Source organism: Schistocerca americana, chromosome 4 (assembly GCF_021461395.2).
Source record: "Schistocerca americana isolate TAMUIC-IGC-003095 chromosome 4, iqSchAmer2.1, whole genome shotgun sequence".
In the NCBI taxonomy this organism is placed as follows: Eukaryota; Metazoa; Arthropoda; class Insecta; order Orthoptera; family Acrididae; genus Schistocerca; species Schistocerca americana.
The window spans coordinates 479981659-480000501 of NC_060122.1; the positions used below are offsets into that span (position 1 = coordinate 479981659).

Here is an 18843-nt window from a genome sequence, read left to right on the forward strand (position 1 = left end):
GTGCATTCCGACGGAATTGGACAGTTCCAGCAGGACAATGCGACACCCCATACGTCCAGAATTGCTACAGAGTGGCTCCATGAACACTTTTTTGAGTTTAAACACTTTAACTGGCCACCAAACTCAGCAGACATGAACATTATTGAGCATATCTGGGATGCCTGGCAACGTGCTGTTTAGAAAAGATCGTCACCCCCTCGTACTCTTACTGATTTATGGACATCCCTGCAGGATTCATGGTGTCAGTTCCCTCCGCATTACTTCAGTCACTAGTCGAGTCCACGCCACGTCGTGTTGCAACACTTCTGCATAATCGCGGGGGCCCTACATGGTATTAGACAGGTGTACCAGTTTCTTTGGCTCTTCAGTGTACATTCCTTCAATGCAGTCAACGGCCAAATCCATACCTTTTGTCAAATTTCAGGTAGACGTTGCCATTCGTTGGCAAAGATTGCATTGATGATGACAGCGCCGAAGCGCCCGACTGCGCAGAGAATAGATGCCATGTCAGGAAATCAACGGCCTCGCAGGCATTCCTTCATCTTCGGAAACAGGTCAGCTGGCAAGTGCGGAAGATGTCTCCCAATGCCACAATTGCAATAAGAACTTGACATTATTTGCGACATGAGAATGTGCGTTACCATGCAATACGATACGGCGATAGTCTCACAATAAATGTGCACGTTTGTGCCTCACAGCCAAACTCAGATGTCGCTCCATAAATCGACGATACTAGTCACTGTTGACGGTTTGTCCTTCAGGCTTGCGTGTGTAAAAATAACACACTCTACTCGTATGCCATAATGAGCACACGCATCACCCGACTGGGTTACTGTCGAAACTTTTGTGGGAGTCGCGAACTTGGGTCACCCCATTCATTCGATTGACTCTTTAATTCAGGCTCATAGACTCGTGCCCACGTCTTATCAACGATGACAATAAGATGCATAAATGCGTGTCCTTCATTGCCGTATGTGACTAGGTGGAGATCAGCCGGTTCATACTGGTAGCTTTCCTGTACGTCAGTGAGTCGATGTGGAACCCAACGGGAGGCTATTTTACTCTTGTTAAGACATTTCGTCAGTATCTGCCACACTGCTCCACGAAAACTTCCCGAACAGTCCACACGAGAAACGAGACCACTCGCGATGCCAATCTGATCTTGAGGAATGGACGGCCAACTAATACCGTGCAAATCCGCAGTAGCATTCAGAACCACACGAAACGCCTTGGCCCTCTGTGCAACCGTCGTATACAGCAAATCATTCTTGCCACAGGCTTCACGTTGTACTAGATAACATATCTCAATTTTAATCCACGAATGTTGATCACCTATTGAAAATATGTTTTAGAGCGGAGAAATTGACACTCTCCCCTTTGGCGACAATCAGCAGCAACACTCCCAACTGGATGCACACTCCCAACTGGATGCACACTACATATCGACAACAGCGCCACCTGATCGCTACCATGTCCTGTTTGCGGATGCCCAATCTTCTGCTAGTGTCTGGACTGCGTTTTCGTTACTTTTGTTTTTCAACCCTCGTACCGAGTGATCACAATTAAAGTGCAGCTACTCACTGAAGTCCAATGCGGGTTGTAATTATCGTATTGCAGCGAAACTTGCTGGTTATGCTAATCAGTAAATGCGGAACCGACTTCCGCTGGATAAACCATTAGTTCCAACTGTGGCCACCAGGTGCAAATCTGGCGCTGTACACTGTTTGTATGACGGTGAGACATGTGTCATCTAGCCATACAATGAAGGCTTTAACGACCGGATGGTACTGTTGTTGATAATTCTTCCGGGTTATATGGCCGAGGTCCATGGAATTCTTCTATTCCTAACGTTTCGTCCAATACTACGTTGGACGAAACGTTAGGAATAGAAGAATTCCATGGACCACAGCCATATAACCCGCAAGAATTATCAACAACATGTGTCATCTGGCAAGCCATAACGTGAGGAACGGTATGACTATAGAGAAGAGAGACTGTGCGCTGTTAGTGAAACTATTTTATTTGAACGGCAGCAATTACAGTGCTGCATTGAGAGAGTATAGCCGACTGAAAGGTCTGAGGAGAGGCCCAATGTCATTAAATGGAATAAGGATGATGATGACGAAATTAGAAAAAACGGGAGAGCCTGGTGTGGCACCTGGAAGAGGAAGGCGCCCTATCCCCGTGGAAGTTATTAACGAGGTTGCTGTTCCTATAACTGACCATTCTCTGTTGTGCTAGTACTCGTGCAGTGTCACGAGAATTTTTCATCCCATGTCAACAGCTCGGAAAGTTTTGCGCTCTACTTTATACTGGTACCCGTACCATATCCAGACGGTGGAACCTCAGAAGCCTTACGATCCGCAGCAAAGTTCCGAATTTGCTCTGTTGATCACATGTAGCTGGCCAATATTCTATGGAGTGACGACGCACATTTTGCACTACAGGATGCACTGAATGGCTGGCCGGTGTGGCCGAGCGGTTCTAGGCGCTTCAGTCCGGAACCGCGCGGCCGCTACGGTCGCAGGTTCGAATCCTGCCTCGGGCATGGATGTGTGTGATGTCCTTACGTTAGTTAGGTTTGAGTAGTTCTAAGTTCTAGGGGACTGATGACCTCAGATGTTAAGTCCCATAGTGCTCAGAGCCATTTTTTTTTCTTTTGATACGCTGAATACACAGAGCTACCGAATTCAGGGTACTGTTAAACCGCGTGTTGTGCACAACGTGCCATTGAACTCGCCGTATGTGACGTGGATTCACAATCACTTTTATTCTCGGCCCGAGAATACACCAAGAGGGCCTGTTGGGTGTACCGTCACTTCTGCACGCCATCGATATCTCCTCGCACAGCCTGTGATACTCCTTTGGAAGAGCGTAACGGCGTAGAGGACGCTATTTTCATGCATGGTGGGGCAAGACCTCATGTCGCTCGCCAAGTGGAAGATCTGCTTAATGCAATCTTTCACGGACATGTTATCTCCAGAGGTTGTGCAGATGTATGGCCTGCAGAACACCCGATATGAATGCATGTGACATTTGGCTCTGGGGATACATAAAAGAACGCGTTTACCAGAGACACTATCGGTCCCTACCTGATCTGAAGGCCAGTATTCAGTAACACCTTGCTCAGATTGCACCGGAACTACTGCGAGAACTGTTGATCACGTCGTTTTACGGATGCACCATCTCGTCGACGTCTCCGGTGCTCACAGTGAACAAATTGTGTAAGCGGTGGTTAATAATAAAGTCAACATTATTCCTTTCTCAGTTGTTTGACATTTTCCGCTTACGTCTTATTTCTAACCAGTTACATGTGGAAACATTTCTATACGTCTTCCTTGCAATTCACATGACTTGACCAGCCAGCCAAATGGAGAACGACAATAGGGCTCATTTCAAACTCTGTCAGATGATGATAACTCTGTCTCACACACATGTGTGGCACCTTCATGTTCTTCGCAGTGACCAGTCAACATCTGTTCACGCCACTTGCATACCCAATCAGGCCTGGTAAAATCACTCAACGCAAACAACACTAACGCAGTCTTCTGGCTATTCTATCTGTCACAAGGATTTGCAGCTGTAATCATCTACATACCCGCGTACGTGTACGAAGCTACTTTGGCATCCGACCATATCTTCTGTGTGCTTCACAGAAAGCAATGTACGCTGAAGCGCCAGAGAAACTGGTATAGACATGCGTATTCAATTACAGATATGTAAACAGGCAGAATACGGCGCTGCGGACGGCAACGACCATATAAGACAACAAGTTTCTAGCGCAGTAGTTAGATCGGTTACTGCTGCTACAGTCGCAGGTTATCAAGATTTAAGGGAGTCTGAACCTGGTGTTATAGTCGGCGCACGAGCGATGGGACACAGCATCTCCGAGGTAGCGATGAAGTGCGGATTTTCCCATACGACCATTTCGCGAGTGTACCGTGAATATCAGGAATCTGGTAAAACGTCAAGTCTCCGACATCGCTGCTGCCGGAGAAAGATCTTGCAAGAACGGTACCAACGACGAATGAAGAGAATCGTTCAACATGACTGAAGTGCAACCCTTCCGCAAATTACTACAGATTTCAATCCTGGACCATCTTCAAGCGTCAGCATGCAAACCATTCAACGAAACATCATCGAAATAGGCTTTCGGAGCCTGTGATATTCGCTATTTTTGGCTTAATTAAAACAGCAAATTCAGCCAGAAGGCAAATACTTGTTTATAAAGAATGATTAATATATAATGAGGCGTCGCATAGCGACGGTGGAATTTACTAGTGATGTAATTCGTCGTCTTTGGGCGGCAATATAAACAGAAAAGTACGGATAGATATACGATCCTTCACTATTTTGTTCGCTGGAGAACAAATGAAGCCTTGAGCGCTAAAAAGACTTTTACTGTTTTTCTCGAGTAAGACGGACGCAGATTTGTGGCGGTCTGATCTAATTATTTTTACTAAATAAATAAAAACGTGTTCCGTCTAAGTTTTGAGTGAAGTGTAGGAAGAAGAACTGTTGTAACTTACCGTGACGAAGCACGAGCGACTCAAGAGGACAATGGCTATATAAAAGAGCGCTCAATGGACATGATATGGACATAAAAATCTACCGTCATTGTAGTATTAAGCTTAAGGTACGATATATGTTTAGTTATAATAAATATTTGTTCTGGGAATACTGAATCATTTAGCAGTGCTCATTCCTAATATCTCCTCAGTATTATTTTCATTTTAATTATGCATTTTGCTAATATTACAGACACCAAGATCAGCAGTCCAATGTGCGTGTTACATTGATAAAAAGAAAACTGTTTTATCGTCTTCTTGCATCAGCTTTAATATTGAATTTCTCTTTTGTGTGATGTTACAGTTGTTTTTGCGCCCTTAAGAACTTTCTGGTCCCTTAGGAAATTGTTTTGTCATAACAATAACTTCACAACCGGGTATGATCGTATCTACGATCATGAAGTAATTAGAAAGACGATAACGCGATTTCTTAATCAATAGAACGCTAGTTGTGACTGCCTCAAGCCACGCGAAACCGCAAGTAAAAACTATTCACATCTCATAATGCAATATTTTATGACAATGGTCAATCCACGATTCTTACGCCAATTGTGGTTGATAAAACAGTTAGTTAAATCTCAATTTCCAACTTTCCATTGAATAGCAACATCACTTCTATTTTGTAACATCACAAGCCGAATGACCACTCGTGTACCCTTGATGACAGCATAAAACAAAGCTTTACGCCTCGCTTGGGCCCGTCAACACCGATATTGGACTGTTGATGACTGGAAACATGTTGCATGGTCGGACGAGTCTCGTTCAAATTGTATCGGGTGGATGTACGGTTATGGAGACAACCTCATGAATCCATGGACCCTATAGGTCAGCAGGGGACTGTTCAAGCTGGTGGAGGCTCCGTAATGGTGTGGAGCGTGTGCAGCTGGAGTGCTATGGGATCCTTGATACGTCTAGATACGACTCTGACACGTGACATGTCCGTACGCATCCTGTCTGCATCCATTCATGTCCGTTGTGCACTCCGAGGGACTTAGGCAATTACAACAGGACAATGCGACACCCCACACGTTCACAATTGTTACAGAGTGGCTCCAGGAACACTCTTCTGAGTATATACATTTCCGCTGGCCGCCAAACTCCCAAGACATGAACATTATTGAGGACTCCTGGGATGCCTTGCAACGTGCAAGAGATCTCCACTCCTTCGTACTCTTACGGATTTATGAACAGCCCTACAGGATTCATGGTGTCGATTCTCTCCATTACTACTTCAGACATTAGTTGAATCCATGCCACGTCGTGTTTTCTGGATGCTTGTGGGGGCCCTACACGATATGAGGCAGGTGTTCCAGTTTCTTTGACTATACAGCCTATATTACTTATGAAAATATAGCAATCTCCCAATTATCCCAGATCAGATTATCGAGCTGCAAATTATCCGTCCATAGTACGGCGATTAATAAAAAATTGAAAAGAAAACCAGAAGTATTCTGTTCTAAATTGAGCGAATATTTTCAGTTAGGTTACAGGTTTCCGATGGTGAAAACGTAGATGACGAATACTCCGCGAGTGGTTATATACCGATACCTATGAACCAGGATTTGAGCAGATAGAACAAGACACGAAAACCATCAGGGTAAACAATCCCAAAAAATGCCTTACTCCCAACGCAGGCAATCTCCACATCCAGAAAGTTAATGCTGAAATCTGACATGTGATCACACAGTTATGAACACCAGTTCTCTGTTAACTCGGATACAAGAAATGAAATAATAAATTTATAAAATACAGATATACATCTATAGTCCCAAGTACACAGAGACATATATCTGTTTGGACACAAAGACACACACACACACACACACACACACACACACACACACACACACACTACAAATTTTGTTTGACAATTATCACGCTATACAACGTCAGAAAGTGCCAGGACTGTTTCTACCCTGAATATACAGTGTCTCATATGTGAAGCAAAATACACACACAGAAATTTGTATATATTTCAGCCCACTAGTGATTCCTCTGAAAAGCTAAAGGCGAAACGCATATGGCAATATAAAATTGGTTTTGTTCAGTTGCACACAGACAGACCTAACCCGAAAACTATCTACATAACAGTAAACATGAAATGAAATGAAATGAATAAGTTTCCGGTAAAAACATGTGCATTTTGAATTATCCGTGGCTTTCGGTGATCCTTGCAGTCTCGGGTCCACATTAGCCCGGATATTCGGAATATTGTTGTAGTAGTCACTTTTCTGTCCCAGTGAATAAGCTACAAATCTGCGTGACACCGATCGACATTTAAATATATTAATTATATTTCATGCTTTCTGAACATAACTTGAAAATAAATAAACTGAAAGACATGAACAAATGTTTGTCTAATAGTACTACATTAAAGAGATTAGAACGACGCTCAAAATCACGTATAGCAAATGAGCTGCTGTTTGAGAACTTAAAGTTCAGTGTTCAGCTAAGAACCTTAGAATTTTGAGGAGTACTATAGGATATTTGTTTGGTGTGATTTCACTCTGCGATCTTCTTAGGTCATTGACGTATAAGCATCTCAGCTGCTGCCATGATCTCGAGTATCATTCAAAGGCGAGTCAAATGTTTCTCTAATCTCTTTTACGTCTTACTTTTAGACAAATCAGTTCACAAAACGTTTAACTGCTTTTTTTGTTCAGATGTTTATTTTTATTTTTTTGTTGGCACTGAGCGTATATTTGGAGTGCAGAATAATTAGCTGACTCTGTAGTATTGTGCCATGCTAGTTACTTCTGTAACAGAAGCTTGCAAGCAACGAGGAAGATGATATAGTCAGGAGTGCCCCGGGGAAGTCTGATAATACTGCTATTATTCTCTACAGTCCACCCCTGGTAGATGAGTGGTCAGCTCGATGGAATGTCATACCTAACGGCGCGGGTTCGATTCCCGGCCGGGTCGGAGATTTTCTCCGCTCAGGGACTGGGTGTTGTGTTGTCCTTATCATCATCATTTCATCCCCATCGACACGCAAGTCGCCGAAGTGGCGTCAACTCGAAAGACTTGCACCAGGCGAACGGTCTACCCAACAGGAGGCCCTGTTGACAGCAATGTGCGGCTGTTTGCTGATGATGCTGTGATGTAAGGTAAGATCTTAAGTTGAGTGCCTGTGGGAAGATACAAAATGACTTAGACATAATATCTAGCTGGTATGATGAATGGGAGCTAGCTCTGAATGAGAAAAATGTAAATGGATGTGGGTGAGTAGGAGAAACAAAGCTGCAATGTTCGGATACAGCGTTATTAGTGTCGTGCTTGAGGTAGTCAGGTCGTTAAAATATATGGGCATAAGCTTGGAAAGTGATATGAAATGGAACGAGCATTTGAGGATCCTGACTTCGGTTTATTGGGAGAATTTTGGGGAAGCGTGGTTCACCTCTAAAGGAGACCACATACAGGACGATAGTGCGAACCATTCTTCTACATCTGCATCTACGTCTACATCTACATCTGCATTGGTCCTCTGCAAATCACACTTAAGTGCCTGACAGAGGAGTCGTCAAACTACCATCACAATAATTCTGTGTTACTCCACGCTTAAACAGTGCGCATAAAAAACGGACACCTATATAATTCCGTGCGAGTTCTGATTTCCATTATTTTATTACGATGATCGTTTCTCCCTATGTAAGTCGGCGTCATAGGCAGAAAGTTGGTGATTGAAACTTCGTGAGAAGATCCCGCCGCAACGAGAAACGCCTTTGTTTTAGTGATGTGCACCACACATCCTGTATCATGTCCGTAACACTCTCTCCCCTATTTCAAGATAATACAAAATGTGATGGCCTTCTTTGAACTTTCTCAATGTACTCCGTTAATCCTGACCGGAAGGATTCCAGATAGTGGAGCAGTACTCCAAAAGTGGACGGACAAGCGTACTGCAGGCAGTCTCTTTAGTAGACCTGTTACATTGCGTAAGTGTTCTGCCAATAAAATGCAGTCGTTGGTTCGCCCTATACTCAACATTTTCTGTGTGTTCTTTCCAATTTAAATTTTTCGTAATTGCAATTCCTGCGTATTTACGGGCTTTAGATTTGATTGATATATCGTGCAACCAAAGTTTAACGGATTCCTTCTAGCATTCATGTGAATGACTTCCCACTTTTCATTATTTACGGCCAATTGAGTACTTTTCGAGTGTTTGGGATCCGTTCCAGCTCCGATTAAAAAAACATCGAAGCAATTCAGAGGCGGACTGCTAGATTTGTTACCGGTAGCTTCGAAAACACGCAATAATTACAGAGATGATTCGGGAACTCAAATGGGCAGCCATTCACCCTGGCAGACCCTAGGTTGTGATTATTCAACGAAATTTTCTGTAAAGCTCTACACCTTTAAAAATAGTAAGGTTAACTATGTAGTAATGATAGCATCACTATTATCGTGCGGTCTTTGCGTGCAAAGGGTTGTAGGTTCGGATCTTATGTGATTCAATTTTTTTTAATTTTTTAATGTTTATCGAAACGACTTTGATCATTATTTGTCTTCACTTAACTGGTTTAAATGTAATTTTTTTTATTTCTATTCGTTTGTCACGTCATTTCAGTCAGCGTATTAACCGTTTCAATTGCTGTCATTTATTCTTCGTACCATTCTTTTGCCATTTGGAATCTTTGTGCATATGGATTTAGTTATTGTTATTTATTGATTTAGATTTAATTTCTTCCCTTTTATCATATTATATTCTCGTTCACGTTATTGTATTTATTATTTTTATTCCCCATTTTGATGGAATTTCGTTTTACTTATAATCCTTTCTCTCTTCTAAATCCTCATCTACATTATATTGTGCAAAGTGCAATAAGAATTTGTTTTAAATCTGACATGACCATTGCCATCCACAAAAAAAGTACATCTTGTAATGCAAAGTACATCTTTGAAACCACTGCAATATGAATAGATTCTTTCGTCTCTTGTCTCTAGGGGGGGGGGGGGGGGGGGGGGGGGGGGGTAGGACGTGAAACGGGCCGACTTGGAGAAGGAGAGGCACCACAGGACATTTTAATTTCAATTCATAAAACTTTGTTAGCATGACCAGGAAGGATTCAGGATTCACACTGATAGCAGAGGAAGTTCAAAAACATAACAAAACAATTTATTTTTTTTACATGTGAAATTTGATCATTTTTTCACTTGGTATTGGCTGCATTTGTTGCTGTAGGTACACTTTTCTTCATAAGTAAGAGAGCTTCTGCTATGAATTTTCCACAGCATACAAACCATACTTACAAGCGTATGAAACTCTAGAATTTCCCAAATCCTTTAAAAACTGTGCTAAAAATTGAGACAATTAACTATAAAATTTGATTTTTCTCTATACACGAAGTTTAAAACGTAATAACCCATTCATTTTTCCATAGATTAAATATATTCTAGAGTTTCATACACCTGTAAGTACGGTTTGTAAGCTGTGCAAAATTCATCGAAAAATCTCTCTTACTTATGAAGAAAAGTGTACCTATAGTAACAAATGCAGACAACAGTAAGTGAAAAAAATCATGAAATTTCACATTTAAAAAATATTATTTTTTCGTGTCTTTTAACTTCCACTGCTATGAGTGTGAATCCTGAATCCTTCCTGGTCATGCTGACAGAGTTTTATGAATTTATTTGTAAAAGTACAGACAGTGCAAATTAAAAAGTCCTGTGGTGCCTCTCCTTCTCGAAGTCGGCCCGTTTGACGTCCTACCCCCCTTAACCGATAAATTGCTATTTTGAAATGGTTAAATATTATGATATATAAATAAAAATAATGAAACTTACATGCACTACGATTCCAAGAGGAAAAACAATGACACGAAGAAGAATGAGAGCAATTCAAACTATTAATATGCTCATTAAAATGACGTGACAAAGAGACAGAAATAAAAAATACATTGAAACCAGTTAACTGAATAAAAATAACAATGAAACTGCTTTCGGTAAGAAATTAACAATAAAAAATTCAACATATCTGACGAGATTCGATCTCCCAACTTTTTGCATATGAGGACCCCACGTTAGGCACTATTTTACAGCAACAGTCTGATTGATGTGGGTACTTTTAAAGCTGTAGAAGATTACCTGAAATTCCGAAATATTTTTGATTGATTACTCGCAAATGAGGGCCTAGCAGGGTGAGCGGCTACAGGTTGTGATAACTTGGACCTTAACCTACACGACCTTAAAGATTGTTTCAAAAGGTCGATCCTACCGTTGATGACTTTCATTGTAAAATAAGAAACGAGAAATTAGCGGTCATACGGAGGCATATAGACAGTCTTTCTTCCCTCTACCGCTACATCTACATCCATACTCCGCAAGCTACCTGACGGTGTGTGGCGGAGGGTACCTTGAATACCTCTATCGGTTCTCCCTTCTATTCCAGTCTCATATTGTTCGTGGAAAGAAGGATTGTCGGTATGCCTCTGTGTGGACTCTAATGTCTCTGATTTTATCCTCATGGTCTCTTCGCGAGATATACGTAGGAGGGAGAATTATACTGCTTGACTCCTCGGTTATCTATCATCTCCGTAACGCTTCCGCGATTAGTAAATGATCCTTTAACGAAGCGCGCTGCTCTCCGTTGGATCTTCTCTATCTCTTCTGTCAACCCTATCTGGTACGGATCCCACACCAGTGAGCAGTATTCAAGCAGTGGGCGAACAAGTGTACTGTAACCTGCTTCCTTTGTTTTCGGATTGCATTGCCTTAGGATTATTGCAATGAATCTCAGTCTGGCATCTGCTTTACCGACGATCAACTTTATATGATCATTCCATTTTAAATCACTCCTAATGCGTACTCCCAGATAATTTATGGAATTAACTGCTCCCAGTTGCTGACCTTGCTTTGTTCGCTAATAGAACAGGAATGTAAATTACATTGAAATGAACACCCTTAGCTGCTTACAGGCGTTGACATACGTCAACAGGGACAGATGAGAATGTGTGCCGCGACCGGGACTCGAACCCGGGATCTCCTGCTTACATGGCAGACGCTCTATCCATCTGAGCCACCGGGGACACAGAGCATAGCGCGACTGCAGGGATTTATCTCTGGCACGCCTCGCGCGAAACCCACATTCTCAACGTATTATCCCGCACTACATTCGTAGTGCCCCCGCGCATTATACTCGTTACTCGCGGCGCGTTGTCGATTCCCGTAAGAGTTCGGGCACTGTTTGTGCATTCGCACAGAAGAAGAAGATAGTCAAGTGGCCGATGAGCCTTAACTATATATACTGGGTGATCAAAAAGTAAGTATAAATTTGAAAACTGAGTAAATCACGGAATAATGTAGGTAGAGGGGTACAAATTGACACACATGCATGGAATGACATGGGGTTTATTACAACAAAAAAAAAGAGTTCAAAAAATGTCCGACAGATGGCGCTTCATCTGACCAGAATAGCAATAATTAGCATAACAAAGTAAGACAAAGCAAAGATGATGTTCTTTACAGGAAATGCTCAATATGTCCACCATCATTCCTCAACAATAGCTGTAGTCAAGGAATAATGTTGTGAACAGCACTGTAAAGCATGTCCGGAGTTATGGTGAGGCATTGGCGTCGGAAGTTCTAGAGATGTCGGTCGAACACGACTCACTTGGGACTTCAGGTAACCCCAAAGCCAATAATCGCACGGACTGAGGTCTGGGGACCTGGGAGGCCAAGCATGACGAAAGTGGCGGCTGAGCACACGATCATCACCAGACGACAGCCGCAAGAGATCTTTCACGCATCTAGCAATATGGGGTGTTTTTTTGTTCTAATAAAACCCCATGTCGTTCCAAGCATGTGTGTCAATTGTTTACCTCTCCATCTACATTATTCCGTGGTTTATTAAGTTTTCAAATTTATACTGACTTTTTGATCACCCGGTATACTAAGATGGTATCTGTTCTTTCGGACAGATACCATCTTAGTATATATATAGGAATGTAAATGACTAGCAGTGGTACGAGGAACCCTTCACCAGGTACGGAGGCCTGCGGAGTGTCTATGTAGATGTAGATATAGACAAGGAAGGCCGCAGAGCGCGTGCTCTGCAAGGGCGCAAAGCACGCAGACGTCGGGACCACGCGGTGCGGTGCGGGTCGGCCCCATTGAGAAGAACGGGCGTCACGTGAGCTGCGCGCGGCGCATCGATCGCCTTACCTGTCGGCCAGGCTGCCCCAGAACGGCGCCGACAGGAACTCGACGAAGGGCCGCGAGCCGATCAGCAGGCCGCACTGCGTGGGGTTCATGCCCATCTGCTTGAAGTAGACGCCCATCAGCGGGAAGAGCGAGCCGAACGCCGAGTAGAAGAAGAAGTAGAAGGTCTTGACGGTGAGCAGCTCCTGGTCGACCGAGCCGCACAGCACCTCGATGATGTCGGAGCGGCCGCGGATCTTGTGCGTCGCGTCCTTGGGCTGCGGGTACTTCTCGGGGTCGACGGGCCCCAGCGCCTCCGGGTCGACGAGCGGCCGCACCGGCGCGCCCGCCACGCCGGGGGGCGGCGCCGCCACACCGCCGCCCACGCCGACGCCGGGGCCGTCGAAGCGCTCGCTGCCGGCCATCGCGACTGCCGACTGCCACTGACGCCGGCCGCGCCGCCGCCGCCGAAGCACCGGCCGGCCGGCCCGCGCCGATCGATACGCGCCGCCGCCGGGACGCGCCGCCCACGCGCCGCCCCTCCACGCCGTCCGCGCTAGCGACTGCCGCCCACGCACGTCGGCGCACTGTGCGCTTCGGACCCAAATGACGCCAGTCGGACGTCACAAAAGTTCAGCATCCAATCGAACCTGTATTCACAGTCCCTTTTGTGCAGCACCGTTTGCAATACGTAGAGATTCGACTAAAAAAGAAGAGGAACTCTCTACTACCACCATTAGTCAGTTCACTCGTTGCTAACTGTCGTAACATTGTAACAGTTCGCACCCCTTCCCAACTAATTAACTACACTAATGCCCATTAAAATTGCTACACCACGAAGATGACGTGCTATAGACGCGAAATTTAACCGACAGGAAGAAGATGCTGTGATATGCAAATGATTAGCTTTTCAGAGCATTCACACAAGGTTGGCGCCGGTGGCGACACCTACAACGTGCTGACATGAGGAAAGTTTCCAACCGGTTTCTCGTACACAAACAGCAGTTGACCGGCGTTGCCTGGTGAAACGCTGTTGTGATGCCTCGTGTAAGGAGGAGAAATGCGTACCATCACGTTTCCGACTTTGATAAAGGTCGGACTGTAGCCTATCGCGATTGCGGTTTATCGTCTCCCGACATTGGTGCTCGCGTTGGTCGAGATCCAATGAGTGTTAGCAGAATATGGAATCGGTGGGTTCAGAAGGGTAATACGGAACGCCGTGCTGGATCCCAACGGCCACGTATCACTAGCTGTCGAGATTACAGGCATCTTATCCTCATGGCTGTAACGGTTCGTGCAGCCACGTCTCGATCCCTGAGTGAACAAATGGGGACGCTTGCAAGACAGCCATCTGCACGAACAGTTCGACGACGTTTGGGGCACCATGGACTATCACCTCGGAGACCATGGCTGCGGTTACCCTTGACGTTGCATCACAGATAGGAGCGCCTGCGATGGTGTACTCAACGACGAACCTGGGTGCACGAATGGCAAAACGTCATTTTTTCGGATGAATCCAGGTTCTGTTTACAGCATCATGATGGTCGTATCCGTGTGTGGCGACATCGTGGTGAACGCACATTGGAAGCGTGTATTCGTCATCGCCATATTGGCGTATCACCCGGCGTGATGGTATGAGGTGACATTGGTTACACGTCTCGGTCACCTCTTGTAAGCATTGACGGCACTTTGAACAGTCGACGTTACATTTCAGATGTGTTATGACCCGTCGCTCTATCGTTCATTCGATCCCTGCGAAACCCTACATTTCACGACCGCATGTTGCAGATCCTATACGGGCCTTTCTGGATACAGAAAATGTTCTACTGCCCTGGCCAGCACAGTCTCCAGATCTCTCACCAATGGAAAACGTCTGGTCATTGGTGGCCGAGCAACTGGCTCGTCACAATACGCCAGTCACTACTCTTGATGAACTGTGGTATCGTGTTGAAGCTGCATGGGCAGCTGTACCTGTACACGACATCCAAGCTCTGTTTGACTCAATGCCGAGGCGTATTAAGGCCGTTATTACGACCAGGGGTGGTTGTTCTGGGTACTGATTTCTCAGGATCTATGCAACCAAATTTCGTGAAAATGTAATCACATGTCAGTTCTAGTATAATATATTTGTCCAATGAATACCCGTTTATCGTCTGCATTTCTTCTTGGTGTAGCAATTTTAATGACCAGTAGTGTACTTTGTCGGACTTAACAACAGCGCAATTTCTTCTTTGCCGATTGCTGTATTGGAGAGCTACGTTGACCAATTTGTAATGAAGAGATTGAGTAGTTCCCTCCAGTATCTTCTTTAGCGCAACAGGAGATGCTTTGCGTACCTCGTGTCTTCTGAAGCTACCTCGATGTCCCCACTTGTTTTCTACTCCATCGGCCGCAGTTCGCACGATGGGGGTGCTGAAAGGTAATACCTCCGATTTTTTACACGAAAACTCTTAAAGCCTGTTAAATAAAACAAACACCTTAAACATGGCTGCGAAAGAGCATCTGTGTAAATCCGAAAAGGTCCAAAAATCAGCCAAGCAGTTGCAAAATAAAGGTTTATTAGCGCTTGACCTAGGTTTCGATATTTCTAAAAACATCTTCTTCCGAAGATGACGGTACAATAGATGAATCCAAGCAACTCTTGCCATACATAAAACTGACAAAACAATAATCATCCCCAGCCATGGCTTTAGACAGCAGCCAGATTACATTACTTCAGAATGAATGCTCGCTAGTAAATACCCACTGGTAGAGGCTCTCGTAAACATAAAATTGTTTCTAGAGTCACAGGGTGAAATATTTGCATAAGTTACGTGTACATCATGCCAGAGACAAAGGCCAATTGTTGTTTCATCCTGTGACTCCTGTTACAATTTTATGCTGACGACAGTCTGTACCTGTGGGCATTTACTGGGGAACAAACATTCTGAAACACGATATATGTTATCTGGCTGCTACCTAAAGCCATAGCTTGGGATGTACGACATGAGCCCTTTGGCTTCATCTAATCTATTGTCCCGTCAGGTGATGTAACATGGCCCACTTCTTTTGAAGAGAATATTTTTAAAAATATCTAAACCTAGGTCAAGGGCTAATAAACCTTTGTATTGCAATCGGCTGGCTGATTTTTCAACTTATTCTTAAAACAAATAGTATATACATGTGGTGTCCGCTCTTTAGGACACCCCACATATAATTAAGGTCACGACGGCCAATGATCTCTTCAGTGCGGAGATCTATAATGACATCGATATCGACGGGATAATAAACCCTCTGAACTCTATGAAACATGATGAGTCAGTGAGTGAATGAATTGTTTGAAGTATTTTAATAAACGGTGTTCGTGAAAGTTTGTAAAAGTGCGAACATGTGCCTATACAAGAAGCACATGTCGCGTCCTCTCCGAGAGAGATGCGAATAGAGACGAGGAATGAAGTGAAAAAATAACACTACAGAAACAAACGAAGACGATGCAACATTTTCAGGTAAGTGTGCGTTTTGCTTTACTTCTCATCATTGAATAAAACGTATAATTTGTTTACATCACAAACGGATTAACATCAAACAAAGAGAGTTGGCCATTCCAACGGACGTTTATCAGTGTATATTTCTGTTGCAAAATAAAAGAGATATATTTCATATGTGAATTTAATACTAAACAAGGTAATAGGATTGTATTCTTTGCAGCTGGTTTCTACAAGAGCTGATAAACGTACGTCATGGGTTTTCGAGACCAGCATTTCACTCAAAACAAAGGGACAGCTGCGCAGAACTTCAAACAGACACAAGGATGATTATTCTTTGTGTATCAGTAAAGCTCTCACACAAGTACTGTAATGGTGAAATATTGTCAGTACACAAGTATAACAAAAAAGAGAACAGAACAGAGAGAGAGAAGAGAGAGAGAGAGAGAGAGAGAGAGGGAGAGGGAGCGTTGGGAGAGGGCGAGAGAGGGAGAAGTTTTTTGATGTTTGGTATAATTGTCTACACTGGATGTTTAATTAACAATCTGTATTGGCATTTGTACTGCGCGTACAGCGTTAATGAAAATGTCGATTGTATATGTAAGAGTAAATGCAAAGAAAGCAACACGAAACGCAAACCCAATTGCGAAACCAGCCCCAAATCGTCAATAACAGTATCTATGATTTGAATAATTTGCTTAGCAGCACTAATAAGGCGAAATAAATTAGCACTGACAGTTTTGAACCACTTCCTTCACACCTACTGAAACACATTTGCGAAAATACAAGGCACGAAATTTGGTAGCGCCAAACAAACATAACCGCCCGTACCATTCAACATTTTCGCTAATTCGACTACGTTCTTACCCCAGCGGATGCGTCTTATAAAACGATATAATTTAGAAGGCCTTTGTCACAGTGTACAACAAAATACTTTGTGTTGCTGAAGATTCCAACCTATCAATTTCACTCATACCTGTCAGTCTTCCGCCTAATCCGCGAAAAGCAATCCGACCTTTCCCTGTCTTACTACCACTACCTCTGTCCTTACCTCCCTCAATGACAAATTAAAGTTAGAGATTATAATCCGTAACCACAACTATCGCTACCATTGTTTCAATATTGTTTCATATGATAGTCATCAACAATTCAAACGAAACTTAGTTTTAGTCATCCGTATTTGCCCAGAGTGGAATTAAGAGATCTTTTACATAATAATCATCGAATTACTTACAAAATATTTTTTTGGTCGTCAGTGGCAGACAATCTCAAACGAGTGCAGACAGGATGGTTTATACTTAGTTGGTTCAAAGGTTCAAAGGCTCTGAGCACTATGGGACTTAACATCTGAGGTCATCAGTCCCCTAGAACTAACCTAAGGACATCACACACATCCATGCCCGAGGCAGGATTCGAACCTGCGACCGTAGCGGTCGCGCGGTTCCAGACTGAAGCGCCTAGAACCGCTCGGCCACACCGGCCGGCTATACTTAGTTGGTATTTATCCCTAACTTTTAGACAGTTTTCAGATACGTACTAGAAGATAACGATGATTTTAATAATTTTAGGGCGTTTAATATCTTCCTGTTCTTAAGACACGCTAGAGGACATATTTAAGGTAAAAGAAGAAGGATGGATAAAACAACAAGCTTAAGGTCATCGAAGACCAGGTCAGCTGAACAAGGACGAAGAAAGGAACAGTTCGTGGAACTGTGAAAGGAACCTTTCTGGTTGGATTGGTACTCTCTTCGAATATGACTTCAGTAACTTGATCGCATTGCACCTCGGTCTCCCATATCTTTGAGAGACCATTAGCAGTGACCTCGCAGTTGTTATTACTATTGTTACCACACATGTCCATGAAAAACATCACTAAGAGTTTCTTTAATGGTAGGAGCGAGGAGGCAGTGGTAAGGTGCTGGAACGAAATTACATTCCACATATTGCTTAAAATAATTTATTACACATAGATTCGAACTCAGTAATAAAACCCAGTAAACTTGGTTTAACTTTCACAAGATGAATACATACGCTTTGTACTTCATATAATAATTGATGATGACATGGTGCTACAAGAAATAACAGTCTAACAGTGTGTTGGTGACCCACACGAAACCAAACTGAAACTACAAATTTTGTACGCTATGGCTCAGGAAAGGAAGGTTTCAAAACTGACAACAATTACATAGAGCTTAGGTAGCAACTATACAAGTTAAAGCTGCGCTTCCTCGTGATTCAATTTCAGAAGAATGAACTATCAATTGCCATGTAAATTATTAACACCTGTAAAAGCAAAGTTTACTACAGTGAACAGATTTTAAAAGCAGCTACGATTATTACACAACTTCAGTTAATGAATACTTCGAAATTTAAAGATTAGGTACCAAATAACGTATATCCCAGGCACACAGCATTATCAGACAGTATCTACCTGTAGGACTCGATGCACCTTATTAGAAACAGTGGTAGTTCCAAGAAAACAGTAGTGGCGCCTTAGAATTAAATAGCAATTTTCTGTAACTAACACCAAGTAATATTTCCACTGCCTAGCTTACGGCATGACAAATTAAAACATTGACTAGCTTAGCACATATTATTAGGTTTTTTAGCATTTTTTATGTTTTTATGTGAGTGAGGAGCTGGCCCACTGCACAACCCCCAACCTGGAGGACCAG

General features: G+C 43.3%; 1 protein-coding gene across 1 annotated transcript in view; it reads right to left on the minus strand.

Moving 5' to 3' along the window:
• Positions 1–13129, minus strand: part of LOC124613563 (major facilitator superfamily domain-containing protein 6) — a 370141-nt gene extending 357012 nt beyond the window's left edge. The window contains exon 1 of the mRNA XM_047142277.1: positions 12729–13129. Coding sequence (XP_046998233.1) covers positions 12729–13129 — 401 coding nt within the window. The remainder of the gene's footprint in view (positions 1–12728) is intronic.
• Between the last annotated feature and the right edge of the window lie 5714 nt (positions 13130–18843).